General features: G+C 38.6%; 1 protein-coding gene across 1 annotated transcript; it reads right to left on the reverse strand.

Moving 5' to 3' along the window:
• Window positions 1-1,056: 1,056 nt before the first annotated feature.
• On the reverse strand, window positions 1,057-20,691 carry cmtm7 (CKLF-like MARVEL transmembrane domain containing 7). Its single transcript, XM_034059206.3, has 5 exons — window positions 20,429-20,691; window positions 14,605-14,778; window positions 3,296-3,394; window positions 2,137-2,218; window positions 1,057-1,484 (listed from the first exon to the last, which is right to left on the reverse strand). The coding sequence occupies exons 1-5, from the start codon at window positions 20,543-20,545 to the stop codon at window positions 1,471-1,473; spliced, it is 486 nt and encodes a 161-aa protein (XP_033915097.3). The 5' UTR covers window positions 20,546-20,691; the 3' UTR covers window positions 1,057-1,470.
• Between the last annotated feature and the right edge of the window lie 5,435 nt (window positions 20,692-26,126).

Genomic DNA, 26,126 nt, shown 5'->3' on the forward strand with positions numbered 1-26,126 from the left:
TTTTCATGTTTTTGTTCTTGTAAAACAAATCTTGCTCAGTGAGTTCGGTTTGAGAGATTTTACTTCAACGCCAGGTGGACACTCAAGCTTGGTGCTGTCGGTAGCCTGCAGCAATGATAAAGCCACTGGCAACGAATTCCCAGCTATGCTAATTTAATACATTTGAGATACAAACGTGGCTTTTTTTTTGGTCATTGGTAGGTACCCATGATAGATGCTATTTAAGGCCAGTGTACATTATATTGCATCTTATTGCTAATGCACAAAGATCTAAGCTTAAAGCAATCGGCTAATCGATCACCAAACACAAAGATAACAAAAATGTAAAGGATGAAAAAGAATATATCTGTGCATTGCGAAGGGCTTCCTTATTTATTTATTTATTGCAAAGGGTTGCATTTTTTTATTTATTTGTAGTACCTTCAGTATGCTTTTTATAACCTTGCCTTTAAAACAACCAAACTATAAAGCAGTATAATTTGAAATGTTGAATAAATGGTGTCACAAAATAAAAAAAATAAAAAATGAATGGTAAGCGGTCTCTAAACCACTCCCTCGTACTGTATGCTCATTTTGTCCTATTTGGTCAAAGAAGCTTCCCAGGGCTACTTCCAGCAGACCTCAGATAATAAAGGATTGCTTGGTAAGGTCTTTAGTTATAGTAGAAGGTTATGTCACAAACTGAATTTTCACTGCTTAAGTCTTGTAAGCATAAGGCGGCGATTTACCCACCCTTTAAAGCCATACAATGTTTTTGACTCGGAATTTCTACAGCGCGAGGAATATGCCTGGTATGTGCGTGCTACGTCATAAGTCACAACAGTGGAGAGAGAATTTGGAATTTCTAAACTGCATGGAAACTAGGCCAATGAAGCACTGTGTCTCTTGACATTGTTTCAATAGTGGTGTGTTTATTCTCCAATCTTCTGTTGTAATACCATAATTAAGTCTCCTTGAGCTTCATCTTTTATGTTAAGCTACATATTTAAGTGACAAAACACACAAGTATTTTGTTGAAACGCTAATGATGATGTAATAACCATCAAAGGCCACCACTGTATTCAAATAATTTATTCAAATAAAAAGAATAAAAAGGAGTAAAGATTTTGAAATGCAAAAACCCATCTGGTAAACTCACAATAGGCACTACTGAAAAATTGTACATCAAGCTTTAAAATACATTAAGTGGATAGTTTTTTTTTGTATCCTCTAAACTATATTTTTTAAAAGTGTGATCATTTGTTCCTAATAAGTTTAATACACTTTTTAAACAGAAATGCAAACATATGCACCTGGCATTTTAAAATCCTGCTTTGTAATATATTGGTAAATTTGTACAGATGCATAACCCTAATTTAAATATAATACTGTCCTATTTAAGGCACTAAAGTCTCTAGGAGCTTAACCCTTGTCCCAGCACATTTCATATACATGGTAAACATGGACAGACTGAAGACTCTGGCAGGTCTGTTATACAGCTGCACCTGAAGAAAGAAAGAACACAAATACAATTTTATCCAACCACCTCTAAAGAAACAAACCATGTGCTATATATATATATATATATATATATAATTTACACTTTATTTTACACAGACTAGCAATACATTTTAATTGTGGTGTCCCTATCCTTAAAGCAGCCTTACATGAAAACTGTGTGCAATTATTTAATGCTAACACTATAATAAATGCTCTTTATCACAGTTGATGTTATGTTATTTGATAATTTGTATATGTAATGCCAGGTAACTGACAGAATGATAACCCTAAAATAACTAAATAAAGTTACAGTATCATTCATAACCTCAAAAATATACAGATGGTTAACTAAAATGGATTGCATGTAAATTAGTAGTACTAGTTCTAAATAGCATTTGAACAGTTCATATCCTGAATTTTATTTATACTGAGGTGGCAATTTTACTTCAGTAATTTAGTTTGTATGTAAAAAAGGGAAATAAATCACATCACAAATGTAAAAATGGTAAATAAACACAGATAACCTTATAAGGAGGCTGACAACAAGGGTTGCTCAAGTTGAATTAGAATGTCTCCGTCTAAATCATATTGCTGTTACACCACACAATGGCAGATACAGTACAGCTAATACCAATTAACCGGATCTTTGATACTAACTTGTTGGCTGAGATCCACAAGTGATTTTGTAGGACATCCATATGCTCATGGCAAGCAGAACAGTGGCAAAAAATCCAAAGACCTGAAAAAGAAGTAAAAACATTCAGTATGACAAGAATCCAGTAGAACAAATCCGGTCTAGAACTTGTACCGAACTTGAGCCTGCATTGGAAACACACCCCTTAAGAACACAACAATGACGTGTGATATAGAAGGAAAGGACTGGAGTCACGTGTTATTTATAAAGAACACTGCCTCTCATGTGTTGTTTGCAGCACATAAACTATTTTGAGGGTGGATAAGTTATACACGGTGTCTATTTATTTATGAACTGAAAAGGCTGCAATTCAAAATGTTGGAAGAACAAGTAGCTTCTTTTTGTAAGATTTTCTAGTAAAGTCTCAAGCAGTTTACTAGAGGTTGCTAACCGATTTTAGACACATTTTGACAATGTCCATATACTGTACAGTAATACGATTCACAGCAGTAAACCTACAGACTCAGGAGACACTTGTTTATGCTGTGATATGAACGATCAGTTCAGATGAGATTTAGAAAGAGTCTGTTTACTTAAAGACCTGGCACCTGGTCATTCCATTGTAACTACATTAGGGAAGTTCTGAAAACCAGGACTGGGTGTAGGGTGAGTGAGAGTTTCTAACACTGAAATAAAGTTAACTCCCCTGTGAAAAAACATCCCACAAACTAGGATGAAATCTGGCCTGGATCTCAGAAAGCGAAAGTGTATCTCCACAATAACATTTATGGGAAGGCACAGCTATTAAGTTTATCAGCAGTTCTGGTAAATGATTTCATATTTTCAATGTTTAGTGTCCTGTACAATTGACTATTACGCATTCAAGTTTAATGTTCAGCAATTAGTGGCAGTTTGCTAGTGCCTTATCAGAACACAGCTTAAGAAAATGGTGCCAGTGTGTCTGACCCTTGGCAAATAGTCTGTTTTATTAATGCCACATACTGCTTCAGAATATAATAATAATAATAATAATATTAATAATAATAATAATAATAATAATAATAATAATAATAATAATAAAAATAATAATACAATACATAACTGAAATTAATACTGAAATGTTTTTTATATAGAAATTACTAATGTGCTTCAGCATCATATGGAGTAATGAAAAGCGCTTACCGATCCAGCAACGAGACCTGCATAACCTCGACTATTGACAGCTGCCACAATTGATGCAATGAAGATCAGTAGCGTTCCAATGGCGTAGTGCAAAAACTCCTGCAACATAACATAACACATACACTGCATCACCATACAGTTACTTTTATTTAATATATACTGCATAACCAGTGCCTACTGGTTCCACATTGAGCTCTGTTCAGAAGCTTTACTGTGACAGTAGTCTTCTTGACAACCCTCTTTTTTATTATGATTTACAGAATTTACTCATTCATTTATTTCAATTTGGGTGCATGTGAATTTAGTTTTTAAAATGTGCAGGACAGTGACAGCAGCTACATCCAGGTACTAGTGGTACAAGATTACATAATTTTAAATCACCTACAAATTATACACTTATTAATGTAATGCTGACCAATACCCAACATAAATGTCCTTCAGTTGGAGTTTTTCCACATATTAGTGACCACTGTGCTGCAGCTTGTATTAAGAGTAACAATCTCCACCCTGACTCATTTGTAAAAGGTATTGTATGTGCTTTGTAGAAGCATTTCTGAATTATCTTTATATGGTACACTAGGATAAGATTCCAACTGTCAAAAATGCTTGGTCTTTTTTTCACCATTCTTTTTTTCTGTTATTGATAAAATGTCCCAGTGAAATGACAAAGAATTAAAAAGGTAGAGTTAACGTTAGGTTATTATCATAACCCTGGTTCCCTGAAAAAGAAATGTAACCATTACTGCATGGGTGTTTACCTCCTAAAGACCCGGAAACCTGAATGATGTTGATGAAAGCTACTCGACGAGCCTGTGATGCAGTCATGGCCGGTCCACGAGGACATAAATATGCTGTGCTCACAGACCTCAACGTCGTTTTTCCTTCAAGCCTGCTGCAATCATGGACGTTGCGACCTTGAAGATTAATGGTTACATTTCTATTCCAGGGAACCAGGGTTATGATAATAACCTACCGTTCCCTTTCAAGTACAAAATGTAACCATCACCGCATAGGTGAGTGTACCATAGCCGTCGCAAGGGCAATATTTCTGAACTGATATGCTGCCTTGTGCGCTACCTTGCGGAACCCCAGTAACAAGTAGCTAGGGCTAAAACACTGAGGGAGAAACTCACCTCTATGCCTGTGTTGTAAGGGTCGACTGAGAAGCCACCCTTAATAATAATAATAATAATAATAATTTATTTCTTAGCAGACGCCCTTATCCAGGGCGACTTACAAGATATCACATTATTTTCTCATACAATTACCCATTTATACAGTTGGGTTTTTACTGGAGCAATCTAGGTAAAGTACCTTGCTCAAGGGTACAGCAGCAGTGTCCCCACCGGGGATTGAACCCACGACTCTCCGGTCAAGAGTCCAGAGCCCTAACCACTACTCCACACTGCTGCCTTAACACTTTAGTTCCAAAACCAGGGTTTTTAGGGTCCACAACCTAATTCTGTAGAACCTAGTGAAGGTATGGGGAGTAGCCCACAACACTGCATTGCAAATGTCCTTGACAGATGCATCCTGGAATAAAGCACATGAAGTTGCCATGCCCCTGTTGGAATGGGCTGTGAGCTTTTCTGGAGGGGGCAAGTTGGCCAGCTCAGTCAGTCCTGACTGTGTCTGCTATTCATTTGGACAGCCTCTGTTTAGACAGAGCTTGACTATGGGGCTTCACCCCATAGCAGACAAAAATTGTTTGGACTGCCTCCAACTTTTCGTCCTGTCAACGTAGTTCGCCAGGGACCTGAACAGGTCACAGCGCTTGGGCAGTCTCCACAGCTGGCCACTCAAGAGTTGCATCAGGGCTGAAAACCAGTCTCCTGGGCCAATATGGGGCTACTAAGAGCACCTTTGCCCAGTCCTGCCTGATTTTCTCCAGATACAGCGGGAGCATGATAGGTGGTGGGAAGGCATATAACAGTTGCCTCGACAGCGGGTCCCCGCCTCCTGTTATGGAGAACCAAAGTGAACAGTGGGTCGATTCCAGGGAGGCAAAGAGATTATCTCTGCTCTCCCGAATCTCTACCAAATGAGGCTCACCACCTCGGGGTGAAGCCTCCACTCTAAGGTGCTGGGAACTTGGTGTACTGCCCGCATTAAGAGGAGGTTCTCGTGTGCCCAGAGCAAAAGCTCACAGGCTATGCAATGGAGACTGGGAGACCTGAGGCTGCCCTAGTGGTTTATATAGACTACTACTCTTATGTTGTCCGTACAGACAAGCACATGTCTCCCTCGAACCTCCTGAAAGAATTCTGCAAAGCCAGGTAAACTGCCTGCAGTGCCCACAGTACCCCTGTGCCTCCATGCCATTCCACACAGCACCACAGCCCAGGCTTGACGTGTCCGTGGTAAGGACCTCCCTTCTGGTGATACTGACCAGCGCCACACCGAGGCGTAGATGGGCAGGCATTGAAGGTGGCCGGTGACAAGTTCCGTGTGGGCCTCTGCCAGTGCTGAAGTCTGGGCACAAATGAGCCTTCCAGATAATTGAGCACTCAAGTGCGTTTGAGTCTCAATGGGGTCTGGATAGCTTCTATGCACTGGATAGCTTCTATGCAAATGGCAAAACACGGAACTCTTACGCTGTTCCCTGAAAGGCGAACCACAGGAACTTCCTGTGCCCTGTTTTATGGGGATGTGGAATTAGGCGTCTTTGAGGTTCAACATGGTGAACCAGTCGCCTGGCCTGATTGACTGCAACAGCTGTTGCATTGTCAGCATTTTGAACCTCCTTCGGCTCAGATACAGGTTGACCTGTCTGAGGTCGAGGATCGGTCTGAGGCCACAATCCTGCTTGGGCACGTGGAAGTACCTGGAGTAGAACCTTTCCTTCAACTGAAGAGGGTCTACAATGTGAATAGCCCATGTTTGCTGTAGAGCTGCTACCTCCTGAGACACAATCGGGGCATTTTGCGGGTCCGTGACTCATGTTGGAGTCACACCCCAAAAGGGAGGGGGACCGTGCTTGAACTGCAGAGAGTAGCCGGTTTCAACGGTAGTAAGCACCCAGATGTCCGTGATGCACGGACGCCAATACTCCAGATGGCTCCCTGGGCCTGTGGCAGCAAACTCCTTAGGCTGCTGCTCGGCTTGTGGCTTGGGCTTTTGTCTCTGTGCCGGGCGGCAGGGGAACCTATTAAAGCCTCAGCGACGAACAGTCGCGGGCCGGTTCTGGACAATACCTCTGGCAGGTGCAGCCGACTGTGCCAGTCTTTGAGGCTGCTGGGGCCTTGGACGCCACTTTGCACACTGGAAGTGGTTGCTTGGGGAAGCAGGCGAACCAGCTCTTTCGTGGATTCCCACTCACAGCGAGAGCGCTGCAGTATCTCGTCCACCGCAGGACCAAATGTATGCCCTGGTGTAATAGGCAGCACTGCTGAACCCTGCAGCTGTCGCTACACATGTGCCATAGCACCACATTGTTGACAGGCCTGCGCTTACTCTGTGAAAACAGAACAGAATGAGAACAAAGAAAAAAAAATTCTTAACAAAATACAGTAATACCAATTACTTAAAATATACAAACCGTCTTGTAGTTTTAGCCAAAGCAAAAATGAGAATAGAATAACTCCAGCCGGAGCTATTGCAGCCTGGGGGGAGAGTACAAAGTCAGCCGACCTATGTTGCTTCGTCCCTGGAAAGAAGCAACTCAAGCAGCTGGCTTCACACAGGGCAGAAGAGTAGTTATACGCTAAACCTGATATCACCATGTTAATTTTTAACCAATGAGAATGCAGCATTTTGTTTTGACAGGTTCCCTTAGCCAATCAGGATCGACCGGAAGTCCCTCCCAGTTCCTATCATGTGTTTGTAGTCTTTAACCCTTTCCGGTCCAATGTCGGACCCTGTCCGACATCATCAAAAAGACGCAAAAAACAGGTCTCTAGTCGTTTTTTTTTCCAGAAAAAGACGAGAAAACCATTCAATGGCCGAGTGAGATCGATAGGAGCCAAGAGAAGCCGAAAAAAAAGGGGTGTATCAGATAGCCCCGGCATCACATAGATAACACGGACATACACAAACAAGATAGCTGCTTCTGCATCCAGCGCTCAAAGAATATCACAGACAATTGCAGAGCTTTTTTAGATGTTATAGTAATAAAATAATGACTTGGATCGCATTATTGAGGAGTTTGGTGATAAAACGAGTGATCAGGAGATGATTTATTGGTATGCACTACTATCAAGAGGTATGTTAAAAAAACAGCGAACGAGGGGTGGGGCTGGAGATGCAGTACTGAGTGTCCTGTTGATCTGCGTGCCTTTTAAACCTGTTTTACTGTGAAAAAAATACTTTTAAACCGGGCGTCTAAAATAAACTGTGCTTGTGAAAATAAATTGGACCTGACGCACCTGAGACGTGCTGAATAAATGGACCGCAAAGAGTTAAGTAATTCCGGAAGTCCCACCCTCCCGTCCTGTCACGTGTTTGTAGTTTTACGTCTTTGAGGCACTTATGGAAACCGTGTTCCATGATTGTAGTTTATCACATTAAAATGTGGAATTACACAAAGGTTTTGGGTAATATTTTTTAATTTGTGTTATATATTTTATATCAGAAAAAGAAATGGATCAGTGAAATGGGGAAAAACAAGGGGAATATATGGGCTTTTTTTAAAAAATAAAAGAAAAATAAAATAAGTTTGAAAACAGGGGTATACAGTTTGTTATATTCTTTATTTCCAAAAAACAAGATGAGCAGTAAAAATGGGAAAAACAAAAAGGTACGCTGTTATAAATAAATAAATAAAATAAGCTTAAAAGTGTTAAAACATTAACATGTTAAATCAAGGATATTTAAAAAATGACTAAGAAAAGACTTGAGATCCAATGGACGTATGTCCACGTGGTAGATGCAGCTTTTATTTATACAAATAGATATTGCTAAAAAATAAAATAAGCTTGGAAATGTTAAAACAGTTTGTTTAATTGTGTAAAGAGTTGAAAAATAAAATAAGTTTTGAAAATAAAATGAGCAGTAAAATGTTAACAACAAGGTTGCAACGCGTGTACTTAAATGAAAAACAATTTAAAAGGGGAGAAATGTGAATTGTTAACACGTGTAGAGGCTGCATATCCAGAGTTACATTGCCCCGATACAGAAGGAAGCGACACAGGATGGCTTTAAACAGGGAAGCGTGTCAGTTGAAAAAAGACTACAAATGTGTTTTAAAATTAACAAGGATCAGATGCTGTATGTACAGAGCTAAATAGACCTATACAGAAGTAAAGCGACACAGGCTGGTCTTAAACAGAGAAGCGTGTTTGTTGAAAAAAGACAAAATGTTTAAAATTGACTTGAAACTACAGTCTTTAAAACTGTTGCTTTGAAACTACACCAATGGCCCTTAACCAAGGTCAAACTTCTGTAAAAACTACAAACACGTGACAGGAAGGGGTAGTGGCACTTCCACAACGCCCTCAGCACACTGGGGGAACTGCCAGCCACACTCGCAATTCTCTCTCAGTTTGTTCAGTCAGATACAGACAAGCACTGACACTGAAAAGGTTTGTAGCGTTTTATTTTAAAACTGTTTTTTTTTCTTCAGTTTAAGTAAATACATTGTAACAAGTCTAACATAGCGGCAGCCGATAGTCAAGGTTTGTATTATTTTTTATATTGGACATTTTAATGTTTTAATCTCTAGACACTTGGTACGGACATTTCAGAAGCGCTGTGTGCTGCCTTTACACATGCTTGGGTCTCAAGCCGTGAAAAATAAATAATGCAATAAAGCTTTTTAAAATGTTAACTTAACAATGTATATAGGGTCTCACATTTTATTTTGTTTATGTGTTTATTTACTTATTTATGTGTTGTTTAAGAAGTATTTTAAAGTGTTTAACATGTTTTTAGTCTTTTTTCAACAAACACGCTTCTCTGTTCTCTGCAGGTTTTAACAATGCACATTTCTCTGCTTTTAAATTGTTTTTCATTTTTAAGTACACACATTGTAACCTTGTTTTTAACATTTTACTGCTCATTTTATTTTCAAAACTTATTTTAGTTTTCAACTCTATACATTTTAACAAATTGTTTTAACATTTCCAAGCTTATTTTATTTTTTAGCAATATCTATTTGTATCAATAAAAGCTGCATTTACCACGTGGACATACGTCCATTGGATCTTAAGTCTTTTCTTAAAGTCATTTTTTAAATATCCTTGCTTTAACATGTTAATGCTTTAACACTGTCAAGCTTATTTTATTTATTTATTTTTTTAACACTGTACCTTTTTGTTTTTCCCATTTTTACTGCTCATTTTATTTTTCAGAAATAAAGAATATAACAAACTGTATACCCCTGTTTTCAAACTTATTTTATTTTTCTAAAAAGCTTATTTTATTTTTCTAAAAAGCCCATGTATTCCCCTTGTTTTTCCCCATTTCACTGATCCATTTCTTTTTCTGAAATAATACATATAACACAAACTAAAAAATAATACCCAAAACCTTTATTTATTTCCCCATTTTAATGTGATGGACTACAATCATGGAACATGGTTTCCATAAGTGCCTTAAAGACTACATACATGTGACAGGATGGGAGGTGGGACTTCCGGAATTGCTTAAACACTACAAACACGACAGGAACTGGGAGATGGGACTTCCGGTCGATCCTGATTGGCTAAGGGTATCTGTCAAAACCAAATGCTGTATTCTCACTGGTTAAAAATGAACATGGTGATATCAGGTATAGCGTATAACTACTCACAAGGCCGCAGAGGGACGTAACAAACAACAGTCTGTAGTGCATAAATACGCGTGACTGGTAAAACCAATACAGTGATTATTCTCAATAGCACATACTGTATATTTTGTGTAAAACACAATAAATGCGAATATAAAGGCAGAAAAAGTAACACGTATTTATCTGAACAAGGTTCTCCTGTTTCAGGTCAGTCTTGAAAGGAAAAATGACACCGAGGCCTGGGAACGCAGTAAATTTATGTCCTCGTGGGCAGGCCATGACTGCGTCACAGACTCGTTGAGCAGCTTTGATATAAATTATTCAGGTTTCCAAGTCTTTAGACGGTAAATGCCCATGCGGTAATGGTTACATTTCATACTTGAAAGGGAACCCATGGTTTACGCATGAATTGACTGACTTGATTTTACAAAAATAAACTATGGGCTCAGGCCTGTGCTACCAAATGTCCACAAAAGTGGCTTGCGTTCAGAATTAAGAAATACATGCATTTCTTTCACTACAAAATTTAAATTGGACTATTTTATTAAATTAACCAATGAAAATTGGAAGAATCCTACAAATTTTCAGAAAACCATCAAAATGCTAAACGGAAATGGCAAATGAGATTGTTAATGCATTTCTTGTTAAAAAGCTTAATTGTCACTTCGTGTCTCAACGACTAGATAAGGGGATGTCGTTAATCAAAATGCATGTTAACGAGATCAAGAAAAATGAATGGAAGCATAATTCGCTGTTATGAAAACTACTAGCATACAGGGAGACAGCTCTCCCACCTGCGAGCAGCAGCCAAATGGAAATAAAAAATAATGGGAATACAGTGCCTATAGTAAGTATTCACGCCCCTTGGACGTTTTCATAGTTTGTTGTGTTACAACCTGAAATCTTGATGCATTTAAATGGGATTTTTTTTCCTTTGATTTACATAACCTACTCAACTTTGAAGAGGCAAGAAATATTTTATTGTGAAACAACAGTTAATGAAAAATAAAAAAACTGAAATGTCTTGGTTAGATAAGTACTCACCCCCCTGAGTCAATACTTGGTAGATCCACCTTTGGCAGCAATTACAGCTGTGAGTCTTTTGGGGTAAGTCTCTACCAGGTTTGCACATTTGGATCGTGCAATATTCGCCCATTCTTCTTGGCAAAATTGTTCAAGCTCTATCAAGTTGGATGGGGATCGTTGATGGACAGCAATCTTCAAGTCTTGCCACAGATTCTCAATCAGATTCAAGTACGGGCTTTGACTGAGCCACTCTAGGACATTCACTTTCTTGTTTTTAAGCCACTCCAGTGTCACTTTGGCTGTGTGCTTGGGGTCATTGTCCTGCTGAAAGGTGAATCTCCGTCCCAGTCATAGGTCTTTTGCAGACTGAATCAGGTTTTCCTTAAGGATTTGCCTGTATTTAGCTCCATCCATTTTGCCCTCTACCCTGCCGATAAAAAGCATCCCCATAGCATGATGCTGCCACCACCATGCTTCATAGTAGGGATGGTGTTACCTGGGTTATGTGCTGTGTGGGGTTTGCGCCAGACATAACGCTTTGCATTTAGGCCAAATAGTTCAATTTTTGTTTCATCGGACCACAGAATCTTTTGCCACATCTTTTCAGAGTCTCCCGCATGCCTTTTTGCAATCCAAGCTGGATTTTACATGGGCTTTTTCAAAAATGGCTTCCTTCTTGCCACTCTACCATACAGGCCAGATTTGTGGAGTATCTGAGCTATTGTTGACACAAGGACAGTTTCTTCCATTTCAGCCATGGAACGCTGTAGGTCTTTCAGAGTTGTCATTGGCCTCTTGCTGGCTTCTCTAACCAATGCCCTTCTTACTTGGCTGCCCAGTTTGGGAGGATGGCCTGCTCTAAGCAGATTCTGGGTGGTGCCGTATACCTTCCACTTCTTAACCCTTTGCGGTCCATTTATTCAGCGCGTCTCAGGTGCGTCCTGTCCAATTTATTTTCACACGCGCAGATTATTTTAGACACACTGATTAAAAGTATTTTTTTCACACTAAAACAGGTTTAAAAGGCACTGCATATCAACAGGACACTCAGTACTATATCTCCAGCCCGGCCCCACCCCTTGTTCGCTATATTTTTCACATACCTCTTCATAGTAGTACATACCGATAAATCATCTCCTGATCACTCGTTTTATCACCAAACTATCTTGTTTGTTTATGTCTGTGTTATCTATGTGGTGTCGGGGCTATCTGTATTCATGAGATACCCCCCTTTTTTTCGGCTTCTCTCGGCTCCTATCGGTCTCACTCGGCCATTGAATGGTTTTCTCGGCTTTTTCCAGAGAAAAAATGAATAGAGACATGTTTTTTACGTCTTTTTTGATGATGTCGGACAGGGTCCAACATTGGACCGGAAAGGGAAAATTGCAATGTTGGACCAGGTCCGACATAGGACCGCAAAGGGTTAATGATCAACTTGACTGTGCTCCTGGGGATATTCAATGCCTTTGAAATCTTTTTATACCCCTCCCCTGATCTGTGCCTTTCCACAACTTTAGCCCAGAGTTGTTTTGAAAGCTCCTTGGTCTTCATGGTAATAATCTTTGCTTTGAATGCACTACCCAACTGCGGGACCTCACAGAGACAGGTATATTTAATCTGAAATCATGTGAACCACTTTTATTGCACACTGATGGACTCCATTTAACTTATTGTGTGAATTCTGAAGGCAATTGGTTGCACCTGAGCTTATTTAGGAGTGTCATAGCAAAGGGGGTGAATACTTATCTAATGAAGACTTTTCAGGTTTTTGTTTTTAATTGATTTGTTTTTTCACCCCCCCATTTTTTCACACATTGAAAGTGTTGAGTAGGTTGTGTAAATCAAAGGAAAACAAATCCCATTTAAATGCATCAAGATTTCAGGTTGTAACACAACAAACTGTGAAAACGTCCAAGGGGGGTGAATACTTACTATAGGCACTGTATCTATTTTGTGTACAATTTGTGAACTTAATTTAAAATTGTGCATTTTGTCATCCAAAATGTACATTTATTTAGAACACTTCACATATAAAGTGCTGATTTACTGATTTATCTGGCATGTGGGTAAACAGATGGCACGGATTAAAAAAAAAAAAATTAAAAAATTAATTCAACCCCACTTGTCATTTATCCTCATTCGGGGGAATATTTTGACACAGCTTACTATATAAAACTCTTAATATGCATTTTGGAACCTTTTTTTTTTTTGGTTAAATAGAAAAAAAATACATTTTTTTGGATGGGGCTTGGTTGGAATTTATTTTCTTATGTTGACATCTACTTTTGTATATATTTTAGTATATACGAATGTTGGCTATAAATAAATAAGTTTGAAGTGCCATTGGTGTTTCTAGTTGTTAGTTATTATACATGTATACCATGTATGTAACACTTCATTATATATTTATTAAGCTTTTAAAATTATGATAGAACTCCCTAACCCAGTACACAATTTGTTCACAATTGTTCACTGAATTCCTCTAATCATGTTCAATGCGTTTTCTCTGTTACTCTTTGCTCGCCACTGCGATAAATAAACTCAACATGATTAGAAGTAGCCAATGAATACTTACAGTGTTACATGAGCATTTGATATGCATACAGACGTGTGATGAAGTGTACATTCTACACTAAGTGTGGGGGGAGCCTGACAACATTACAAATACATGTAGGCAAAATCCATGTCAATGATCTATTGCCTGTAAGAAAACAATTATTGCAATATCTAGTATGTCGTTTTCTATACCAAGATTTCATTATTTACTCTTAGGTTTTTATTTGTATCATTCCAATAAAATCTACAGTAGAGGTCAGTTGTCATATAATGCACGTATCCAGAGTTCAGATGGCTACAGTTGCATTGATAATTTCTGTGTAATTATCTTAATGAATTGTTAATTATCTCTAGTAGTACTTATAGTCTTAGAACTCAAATTGTTCTATGTTTTTCAGATCCTAGAATTTGGAAAAAGGGAATTCAGTTTTCTAGCTCCATAGTCTTGGAATAAACTTCAGGAATAACTGAAACTTACTGTCTTGATAACTTTAAAGGGATTTAAATAAAAAATGGACATCTATGTAGTCGAGACATTGTTTTTGTTTTGGCCGGTGCTCCTAAATTGTTTCTTGTAATTTGTTTGTATTTTGTGCCCATTTGAATTTGCGTGTTTTTTGTATAATATGCAACCTCCTTGACCAGGCCTCCCTTGGAAAAGAGATGTTAATCTCAACAGGACTTTCCTGGTTAAAGAAAGGTAAAATCATTTAAAAAAATAAATAAATAAAAAAGATTATGCGTCCTTTTTGAAGCAAACGCAAAAACAAAATGCAAGTTTTCAGACCGAAAACAAAAATATTGCAAGGCCGAACATACAATTTTTTATTGTCAATTGTAGTTGATCACAAAACATTTACAACTGAATGGATGTTGCTAAATGTGCCACATACCACACTGCTAATTTTAAAGCATTTTTTGAATCTTAAAAAGACTAAATGAGACTCATCATTTAAGATAACTGTAATGAAGCAAAATAAATAAATAAATAAAACACAAGATAAAAATGTTTAAAATCACTTACTGTAAGAGGCCAGTTGATGCATGGTATTTTCTTCTGAAGCCGGAACACATACATGATGTAGAAAATTAAGAAGGTAATAAGAAACCAGACTGTGACCACCTCAAAGTACCGGTAAGCAGAATAGTCCGTCCACGCGGCGCAGTGCACACAGAGGAAAGCAATCAGCAACACCACCTAAGGAGAAAACGATGTGACCTCAACACTTACTATATACAGTATCCATGCAACAAAAATCCTCTGACATGACTGGAAAGAAAAATGTCTTATTAGGGCTGTCAATTAATCGCAGTTAACTTCTGCGATTAACGCATTCATTATTTGGAGGTGAATTATTTTAACGAGCATTAATCACACTTCTGTGTCTTGAGCCTTTCAGCACACCGTACTTCAATCCCAGCCGCGGCAACATTGTATTGAGTGTCTGACTGCAGGTATTGTTTAAATAGAAAGTTAGTCACTGAACTATGGAGTAAAGCACTAAAAACATATGGGATATATATATATATTTTTTTAAAATGTTCTGACAGCTCATTAGACAGAAAGACGCTTACTTGTCTACTGTTAAAGTGAGTTTCAGTATCACACACAGTATCACACATTAGTACATCTCTGCTGCGTGAACACGCCTTCACTTCTCAAAATACACTAGCAGTTCTGCTACAGCCAACAACAATACAACAACAAATTAAACCCACCAGTTTCGACAGAAATTCAGGATCGCTGCAAGCCCATGAATCAAGCTAAATATGATACTATCAGACTGTTTATTTTATTTTTTTAAAGAGTAGCAGTAGGCAGCGTTGCTGCTTTTTTTTTTTGTGTGTAGTATGTAAAGCCTACCAATTTTTCTTGTTAGTTTGCAGTTTTCGGACCTGATAACAAAGTTTTTTTGTGTTCACTTCACATTTCCTAGAAGTGCTTACTATAGCTACATATTTATAATTTTATTTTTTTTAAAAACTAAATTATTTCAGTCCACAATCACATTTAAAAATAGATATCCTGTTTATTGTGTTTACTGATCTCTGTATGCTGCTGATCAAGCTTGAACCACACATTTTATTGTAGTATTTGTAATATCTAAATTATTGCCCCTAGTAAATTTTGGTGATGGTCTCAATAAGTACATTTCGTGGTTAATGAGACACCACGCAGAACCCCGGGGTATCGTTGCACCCTGCTGGGCTCTCTCGTTCATAAGTACATTTCGTGGTTAATGAGACACCACGCAGAACCCCGGGGTATCGTTGCACCCTGCTGGGCTCTCTCGTTCATAAGTACATTTCGTGGTTAATGAGACACCACGCAGAACCCCGGGGTATCGTTGCACCCTGCTGGGCTCTCTCGTTCATAAGTACATTTCGTGGTTAATGAGACACCACGCAGAACCCCGGGGTATCGTTGTACCCTGCTGGGCTCTCTCGTTCATAAGTACATTTCGTGGTTAATGAGACACCACGCAGAACCCCGGGGTATCGTTGCACCCTGCTGGGCTCTCTCGTTCATAAGTACATTTCGTGGTTAATGAGACACCACGCAGAACCCCGGGGTATCGTTGCACCCTGCTGGGCTCTCTCGTTCATAAGTACATTTCGTGGTTAATGAGACACCACGCAGAACCCCGGGGTATCGTTGCACCCTGCTGGGCTCTCTCGTTCATAAGTACATTTCGTGGTTAATGAGACACCACGCAGAACCCCGGGGTATCGTTGCACCCTGCTGGGCTCTCTCGTTCATAAGTACATTTCGTGGTTAATGAGACACCACGCAGAACCCCGGGGTATCGTTGTACCCTGCTGGGCTCTCTCGTTCATAAGTACATTTCGTGGTTAATGAGACACCACGCAGAACCCCAGGGTATCGTTGTACCCTGCTGGGCTCTCTCGTTCATAAGTACATTTCGTGGTTAATGAGACACCACGCAGAACCCCGGGGTATCGTTGTACCCTGCTGGGCTCTCTCGTTCATAAGTACATTTCGTGGTTAATGAGACACCACGCAGAACCCCGGGGTATCGTTGTACCCTGCTGGGCTCTCTCGTTCATAAGTACATTTCGTGGTTAATGAGACACCACGCAGAACCCCGGGGTATCGTTGTACCCTGCTGGGCTCTCTCGTTCATAAGTACATTTCGTGGTTAATGAGACACCACGCAGAACCCCGGGGTATCGTTGTGCCCTGCTGGGCTCTCTCGTTCATAAGTACATTTCGTGGTTAATGAGACACCACGCAGAACCCCGGGGTATCGTTGTGCCCTGCTGGGCTCTCTCGTTCATAAGTACATTTCGTGGTTAATGAGACACCACGCAGAACCCCGGGGTATCGTTGTACCCTGCTGGGCTCTCTCGTTCATAAGTACATTTCGTGGTTAATGAGACACCACGCAGAACCCCGGGGTATCGTTGTACCCTGCTGGGCTCTCTCGTTCATAAGTACATTTCGTGGTTAATGAGACACCACGCAGAACCCCGGGGTATCGTTGTACCCTGCTGGGCTCTCTCGTTCATAAGTACATTTCGTGGTTAATGAGACACCACGCAGAACCCCGGGGTATCGTTGTACCCTGCTGGGCTCTCTCGTTCATAAGTACATTTCGTGGTTAATGAGACACCACGCAGAACCCCGGGGTATCGTTGCACCCTGCTGGGCTCTCTCGTTCATATTACGTTATAAGAATATTCCTGGTTCCCACTAAACCAAAATGGCTACGTGTGCAGGTGGACACTCGCAGCTAAAACATAAACTAAATACTACTTGTCAGACACGTCAACAAAAATGACCTAAAAAAAACAACTGCCGCAAGTTCAAGTGAGCCCAAACAAGCCAGTATTCTGCAGTTCTTCCTTGGTAACGCAAAAACACACGATAACTGAGGTAGTTTGTAAATCTTTTCCAGCGATTAAAAATTGAAAAGGCTAACACTGGTGTTTAAATTGTATTTATTTGTCTAGTTAGGATTGCCTGCAGTTTGTTTCATTGCGTTATTTACAGTTTTCAAAACGTTTACGTGGATACATCTTTTTTTGTATGTGTACTTTTACGTGCACCACACAACATTGCAGGCAATGTGACAATCAAAAAACTTACATCCTGTTAATACATTTTTTTATTTACGTATTTGGGCCAATGCCAAAAATAAATAATTTGACAAAGATGGCAAATTTGCACGGGGTACACCGGGGTACCGCGTTCAGCCTCAAATACATAACCAATATTAAATGATTTGATTTACAGTTAAGGATAATAATAATAGCATCAGTAATAAAACAAATTGAATAGATGGATGCAGTAAATGTATCAATTTAATATGCGATTAAAACCGAGAATAACTAAAAAAAAAATTTTTAATCGCAAGATTAATCATGATTAATTTTTTTATTCGCTTGACAGTCCTACTTATCTTACAGTATCATGTAGATCACCAGATCTCAAGATTTTCAACAGTATGCAGTGTATTTGAAACTTTATGAACATAATACATTTTATGACCCAATCTTTTACGATGACCTGTGTCCATTTCCTTGTTCTTAAAGAAACACATCTGGTTCTCCCTTCAATCGGTTTATAAATATACAACAAGTAGTCCATTGTTTCATGGGTATCATTCTCAAACACAATTACAGCAGACCAAGACAACAAAGGTGGATTGTGCTTCTCGCACTTTGAGTCTTTGAAGCCTATGTGTTAACAGATGTCACATATGTGAGACAGCTGCAGTCCGTTTCTACAGTTGTTGTTTGATGCCAGAATATGTCCTCTCTCAAGTCCAGTAGGCTACTGAATTTTCAAACTGATGAAAGTCAATTTTCACAAATCATGCTGTAACATTCTATGACATGACTTTCTTATTTTGTAGAGAAAGAAATAGGTTTACATTACATGGGGAGAGACAGGCCTGACGCTACGTCAGTTCCCTTAGGGTATACGTGTTCCTAGTATTCCAATCAGCCAACAGTACTTCTGCTCGCATCAATATCCCTACACCTCCCCCTTCTCTGCCTTTACAGCTGCCCCTGGTCTTATATGTGGGGCCCCAAACCCCCAAAATATCTAACAGGAAATTGACTCACTAAGACCAGTGGGAAACAGCCAAATACAGTATTAATATTTTAAACTTAACATTTGAGGTATTTGTCTTGATCTCCAAAAATAGGGTTTGTTGTTTTTACTCAACAAGTACAGGGAAGTCAAATAGAACCTGAATTTTGGATTTCCTTTCAGCCAATCAAGGGGTTGGCATTCATGGTGGATGACCAATCCGATCACAATATGTTTGACGATGCATACTTTATGCCAAGCAGTACACAGGCAGATAGGGAGCCATGGAACTCAGGTCACAGTAATAGACATGAGGTGACTCCTCTAATTCTTATGACTCGATTTGAATTTGAGATCCTTCAATCCTGCTTAAGTGTTGAAAACTCACACTTTATAAGAGTTCAAACTTTCTCTGGAGTATAACAGCTGATTTCCTTTGACAATGATACAATTAACAACAAATTATAAACCACAATTGATCAAAATATAAATCTGAATGCCATTAAAAGAATTAGAAACCTTTTAGGTTAAAAGGTCTCATATATACATCTGAACAAACCTATTCGATGTGTATACTATCAAGAACTGTGCTATTATTACTATCATTTCTGCACTGTGCTGGATATCTTTTGATGGGGTATAAACATCCTGAATATTATTACTGTCATTTCTGCACTGTGCTGGATATCTTTTGATGGGGTCGAAACATCCTGCATGTTTCATCTTTTGTTTTACAGACCTTTTTTCTTGATGTACAGATCTAATGTTGAACGACAAAAAAAGAATACTTATTTCACTATGCTTTAAAAGTTGGGATCAAGGCTCAAGAAGAAATAGGTATAATTAACTAATATATATATTATATATATATAATTAACTATATATTATATAGATATATAGATACTACCCCTGCACTTGTTCTTTACTTGGACTATTATACTGGTAAGGGGGGGTCTAAAAAACACATGTATAAGGTAAACATGGACTACTTAGGTGTTCACTCCCTTTAGAATTAAGATTGGCTAGTCTTAGCATTGAGAAACTGAGACCTGTTTCAAGTCTGTCCTGTTTTTCCACAGCTTTGCTTTACATTTCAGATTTTCAAACACCATACACTGCTGACCTGAGCCACGCATCTCCAGCACACAAGAAGAATGTCCATCTTTATAGTGAAGCACAGCATCAGGACAGTGGATATTACCACAACAGAAAGGATTTACAATATGCGTTGGTGCAGTTCACCTTTTCCCCTTCACTGATATAATACAATAAATCAATGTAGTCGTCTTACACTCCCTTAAATTTTTAAATAGGTTACTTCTCAACCTCTTGAAATTTTGAAAGACCTCATTACTAACAGTGATTGTACCTACTTGAGAAGAGTGGTCTATTTCAATGATCTAAAAGGATGCAAATCGAATTACTCTAAAACCAACCAATCTTCACTAGTTAGCTGTGTAGTCTGAATATATATTCGTCTGCTAAGAAATAAATAATTACATATATATATATATATATATATATATATATATATATATATATATATATATATATATATATATATATATATATATATAATTTAAAAACGTTACAGCGAAGCAGCTTAACTGGTTCGGTGTGTGTGTCTACACTGTCCAAATGAAGAAAACAAATAGCAAAGTACTATATACAGAATATACAATAAGACTAAACCAACAGTCAAGCAGTGCATTTCACGGTTAATTATAGTTTCAAAAGTGTACTATAAAAAAAGAATAAATAAATAAACAAATAAAACGATACTTACAATTTGGGCTATCTTTAACATGGCCTGGAATGATCTCACATAGCCCATATCTATAATACCGCTGTCTGCGATGGTTGATGTGGTGGTGGTCGTCGTCGTTACGATAGTGTGAGACATCTTCTTTGCAATAAAGTAATTGTCCGTTTTACTTTTTTCAATGTATTTTTAAATAAAATGTTTCCGATTTTCGCATGAAACAATTGCTTGTTACTGTATTTTAAAAACCTAGCGGAAGGGTACGTGGGAGTGGCTGGGAGAGGGAGGGGGAGGGAGGGGAGTGGAGGTGACGGGACAGTCACATCACTTTTAGAGGAGGGATTTAAGTTTTATTTATTTATTTTTTTTCAAACCACACACAAGGCCGTCTACACATTTTATATACATATATATATATATATATATATATATATATATATATATATATATATATATATATATATATATATATAAAACTGCAGTGTACAATATTGAAGGCAGAAAGTTTAAAAGATTAAAAAATATTTTATTTTCAGGACGTTTTGGGTAAAAGTCCTTCTTCAGCTGTTTAAAAAGAAAAGTAAACACAGTGCAGTAAACTTGTTGTTATTCAAGGATTGTAATTATACAACAAGTCTGTGGATGGTGTCATGATTATTAGAATAGAATGTTCATTCGAAGATAAACTCTCGTTCCTTTTGTTTCCGAGCAACATTTGTTCCATAGCACTGATTGATCACACAGACTGTGATGTCTTCAGCAGTGTGATCATCACTGTTGAAGTAATGGGCTACTGGAAATGTAGTGGTGTTAATGTGAATGCTTCTTAAGTGTTCTACAAACCGGTCTGCTAAACGCCTTTTAGTTTCCCCAATATACAACTTGTTGCATTTCTTGCAGATAATGCAGTAGACTATTCCTTTAGTGGTACATGTAAAATGTTCATGAATGTTGAATGAAGATTTAATGCCTCTAATCTCTGTTTCAGAATGAATGTATTTTACAGGAATTACATCGTAGTCTATTACATGGATATGTGCCTTTCAAAGGTTCCCCAGAAGGACGAATAGCACTGTGTACCACATATTCTCTTATATTCTTGTCTCTTCTATGTGACATCAAGGGGGAGTCTTGAAATAAAATATTTTTTTAATTTTTTTAACTTTTTGTGAAGAAAAAAGTATATATATATATATATATATATATATATATATATATATATATATATATATATATATATATATATATATATTAAATGGATTTGTAAAAGTCCTCTACAAATATTAAAACGTGGCAAAATTGACGTAACGTCTTTTTTGAGGTTGTCATAGGTTTTAATTACAACATGCGCTGGAGAACAATCATCTTTCTGTGTGCCTCACTACACTTCAGAACAAATGACCAAAGACACTCAGTTCAACACTGCTGACCTACCTACATCTTGTGAACCCAATCAGAAAAGCATTAGGCTATTCAGCTGAAAAAGTGAGTTATAATGTGAGGTAAGCTCTCACAACCAGTGACATATTTTAAGTTTCATATCTCATGCAGTGTTCCTGCAAGGTAATAATCAGTTTCTCCTGTGCAAACCATTTAACTACAATGTTAATTTGAAATTCAAATTCCTATGGTCAACATCCATTTACCTCCCATTTATAAGCTTCAGTATAATTGTCAATGTTCCTATTGTTAGTTCCCCTATGTTTTTAGTCAGGATACAAGCAACAGTTCATAAAAGCATATATCACAACATTTTTGAATTGCTTGGTTTTGGCACTGCCTCAAAAAATGGATCTCGCCGACGACACAGTTTGACTACCAATCCCCCTGCAGTGAAGGTTGGGGAGGAGAAAGTAATCTCAGTAACAAGGCACACACTGCAAAGAGAGGAAGATTTATATTTACTTGCCTTAAATTCTATTGGTATCGGCAACTTACGGAAGGATGACATACATGTGGGTCCAATATCTGCTTGCACTTTTGTTGATGGGTACATGGACTTTTCAGTCAAACAAATTATTGTTTTTGCAGGTATATAGTTTCCCTCCTGAAACTTTGCAAAGCTTTACATTATTTGTAAGAGAGGCGGGTTATTGTTATAACACCTAAATATTTTATTTCCTGCCTTTGTATTCTATTAAGTATGCTTTGTCTGTTGCTGTTTTGTGCTTAGCTCTTTATTTCCCATCTTACTAACCCCAGGGACTGCTTCTGAAAATACTCCTAAAACCTACATTTCGAAAGTATAGTGGTTTTAGAAATGACCACTAAGGTTGTGCAACTGGAATATCTGCCCTCTCTGCAACAGTTGCAGCTGTCAGACATTAATTAGAAAATATATACAAGATCAGTGTTTAAGAAGGGGACATAAGTTACTGCTGCACACCTCTAGAGGGAACTTGAATTACACAGGAAGAAGTGGGAGGGGTTGCAGTTGTGCGCCAGTATTTCTCTGAGGAGGGGCAGATGCTTGTATTTAGCAGCACAGTCAAACATTCTACACATAGAACCCACTTCAGGCCCCATACCAAAAAAGGGAAGTCAATTGGCTGCCAAAAAATGTTTTTATTTGGATTATGTTTAACAGCCACTTGAACAAATTATTCCTTCTTTAGTCAGCAAGGCTACTGTTTTAACAAAGGTTAGCAATGGACCCTGCTAGATTGACAGTGAAATGACAAGAGCACAAATTATACAAGAGCACAAATTATACACATTTGATAAAATGCAGTTTATTATTATCGAAAGATGTACAAAACATTTTGGGGCTGATGTAAGGATAGGCGTAGTGCAAAAGATTGCACCTGCAAAATCCAAATTGCCTAGCACCCAGGCAATTATTTTGCACTGCGGCCTATGTAAGCTTAAGAGCAATGCAAATCAACATGCACAAACGATCTGCAATTGTGATAATGAGGGTCACAATGAGAGCCGCCAGTGCATTGGGCTATTTAGCGGCCGCACTTACAGCCTAGCGGTGAGGTGAGTTAGGAGTACAGAGAGCAGTAGGCGCTGTGTGAGATTTGTGAAGCACGAAAATCAAACCAAACAAAAAAAATATGTCAGAGGAAGGGCAGCAAAGTCCTCTTGGTGCACAGAAAATAAAAGTTTTCTGAGGAGGAGCTGAGATTCCTTACGGCTGAGGTCACTTGGCATGAAACAGTGTTATTTGGAAAAGCCTCAGCCAACATCAGCTATGCTGCCAAATAGGTCATATGGTCCTCTATAATGGAGAAAGTCAATGCTGTCAGTGTCACCAGGAGGACAGTCAACCAGGTGATGAAAAGATCAAATTCAGCGGTTAGGTCTGGGAGAGCCTCGCCTGCAGAGTGAGACTATAACGCCTTATTCCTCCGGCATCTCAAACTATAACGCCTTATTCCTCCGTCTTGCCCTTCTCCTCCTAAGGTTTTCCTGCCTGTCCTCAAGCGCCAAGCGTCGCCACATCAGGAAGTAAACCCCAGCAGCCATCAGGCCAATAACAGGTCTCTGAAGATCTAAATTATGTTCATATTTTTTAAATTTTTTTTATCATTTCTCATCTATAAAATTCTCGGTGATGCAAAACTTTTGGCCATAGCTGTAAATTTGTTGTTGCTGGTTTCACTGAGTCAGTTAAAACGTTTAGTACAACAATTTTACTTAATTTCAGCTGAATTTGAATGTTTGAGAGGCATAAACAACTCAAAGGGTTGAAAAATATGTTACATGTGTTTTCAAATGGTAAGGCTAATCTGCAAGGGAGTCTCACGTCCTCATATGGTACAATACTATTTTAGCTGATTGAAAATATGATGTCATAATAGTTTATTTTTGTACTTTTTGATACTTCCTTTAAATTCAAGTAACACTGTAGTTTTCTATAAGTATACAATACTTCATTATTTTTAAAAAATGTTTTACAAAACAAAAAACACAATTAACTGAATTGCCAGATCTTTATATATGCTTCTCTTATCAGCTATAAAACCAAAACCATACTGCACTTCAATTGTTGAGAGGAACGGTAGTTCCTCACGCCAGGTTATCAGCGAAAACTGCCAGACTCTCTACACAGCAAGGATAGTTGATGTGTTTTCAGGGTATTGGCGCAGCAACAGTAAATCAGCCAAAAACACCATTCACTTTTAATTTGTAGTTCCCAACTCTCTTAGGTGAAATGTAGGAAAAAAAAAAGTTACAGGTAATACATGTCCTTCTCCTTTTTCTCCCGTTTTTTTTTTTTTGGCATATTTTTGCAGACCCCAGGCACTTTTATCCATGCATATGTATATTACAGGACATCTGAGTTTAATGACACATAACTTGTTCTGTCAACATGTAAATATACTAGGGATTAAACAATTTATTGATATTTTAAAATGGACTAGTCACATGCATCGCATGCAAAAAAAATAAAAGAAAAAACCTTTTTGAAGACCACAGGGAGTTTTACCCATGCATATGTATATTACAGGACATCCGAGTTTAATGACAATTAACTTGTTTCGTCAATGTGGAAATATACTAGGGAATGCACTTAGTGTGACGTCTATATCATTTATATTGAAATATTTATTTCTGTTTTAAAATGGAACATTTGCCCGCAAGATAAAAAAAAATTATATAATATAAATATAAAAAAAGGTCTAGCACGTGTGGGATTTGAAACTATAACCTTCTGTTTGCAAGTGTGTGGTGTTATACTATCAGTGCTATACACAATTACTTGAGAAAACAAGCAGTATTTTGAAAGATGAAGTCTTGTCTGCATTGGAAGCATGTTTTGGGTTCGATTCCCACACAGTTTATATTGCAAACTTAAAAAAAAAAAAAAAAAGAAAAAATGTGTATTGTATTTATGTGTAACAAACACATTTTTAATGTTTCACGGGGCCGGAGCTAGGGCTGCAAGAGGAAGAGAGTGTTTTTTGCAACTTAGGATTGGAGGTTCGGCCTCTAGACAAGGGAGAGAGAAAAGGACGGGTCGGACTCCAACTGAGAAAGCCTTCCCTTTGGAGTCAAGGCTAGTCCTAATGGCCTCCAGGCCCATGAAAAGACTGGGTCCTCTGACTTCTCAAAGAGTCGTTATAGGCTCGGCTTCGCGACTGGGTCCCAGTTAGCGACCGGGGTTGACCCTCGGAGGACGGAACAGCTCATACGAAGCCTTGACATAAGGAAAAAAAGAGAATCTGAAAGAACACAAATAATTGTTAATTCTGGGACTCGAGCACTAAGAGTATGAGGGCCACGTCCCAGGAGGGTAAAGGAGGAAGGAAGACAGAGCCTTCTTTCTTGAGGCAAGATATAGCACATGAGCTGCAAAAGAATAGTGTGGCCGGTGGTCCCCTCCGACAACACGAAGAACCTGCAGAGTTACTGGAACTCCAGCTTGGGGAAGTGAGACTGACAGAGGCACGCGGCATATGAAAGAAGTGAGGAGGAGGAGGAGGAGGAGGAGGGGAAAAAGCAAAACGCAAGAGAAAGAGCTGAGCTGTGACTGGGTTTAAATAGGGAGTCAATGATGATAGACAGGTGAAATTAGTCAATAATGATAGGCAGGTGAAAGGGAAGGGGTGAAGCCCTGGCTCACGCCCCCTGAACTCCCTAAAGTTAACATAAAAAATGAGCCGAGTGGGCTCCCGAGTGGCGCATCCAGTAAAGGCGCTCCACGTGGAGTGCAGGATGTGCCCTATAGACTGGACGTCGCAAGTTCAAGTCCAGGCTATTCCTTTGCCGACCG

Source organism: Acipenser ruthenus, chromosome 3, assembly GCF_902713425.1.
Source record: "Acipenser ruthenus chromosome 3, fAciRut3.2 maternal haplotype, whole genome shotgun sequence".
Taxonomy (NCBI): Eukaryota; Metazoa; Chordata; class Actinopteri; order Acipenseriformes; family Acipenseridae; genus Acipenser; species Acipenser ruthenus.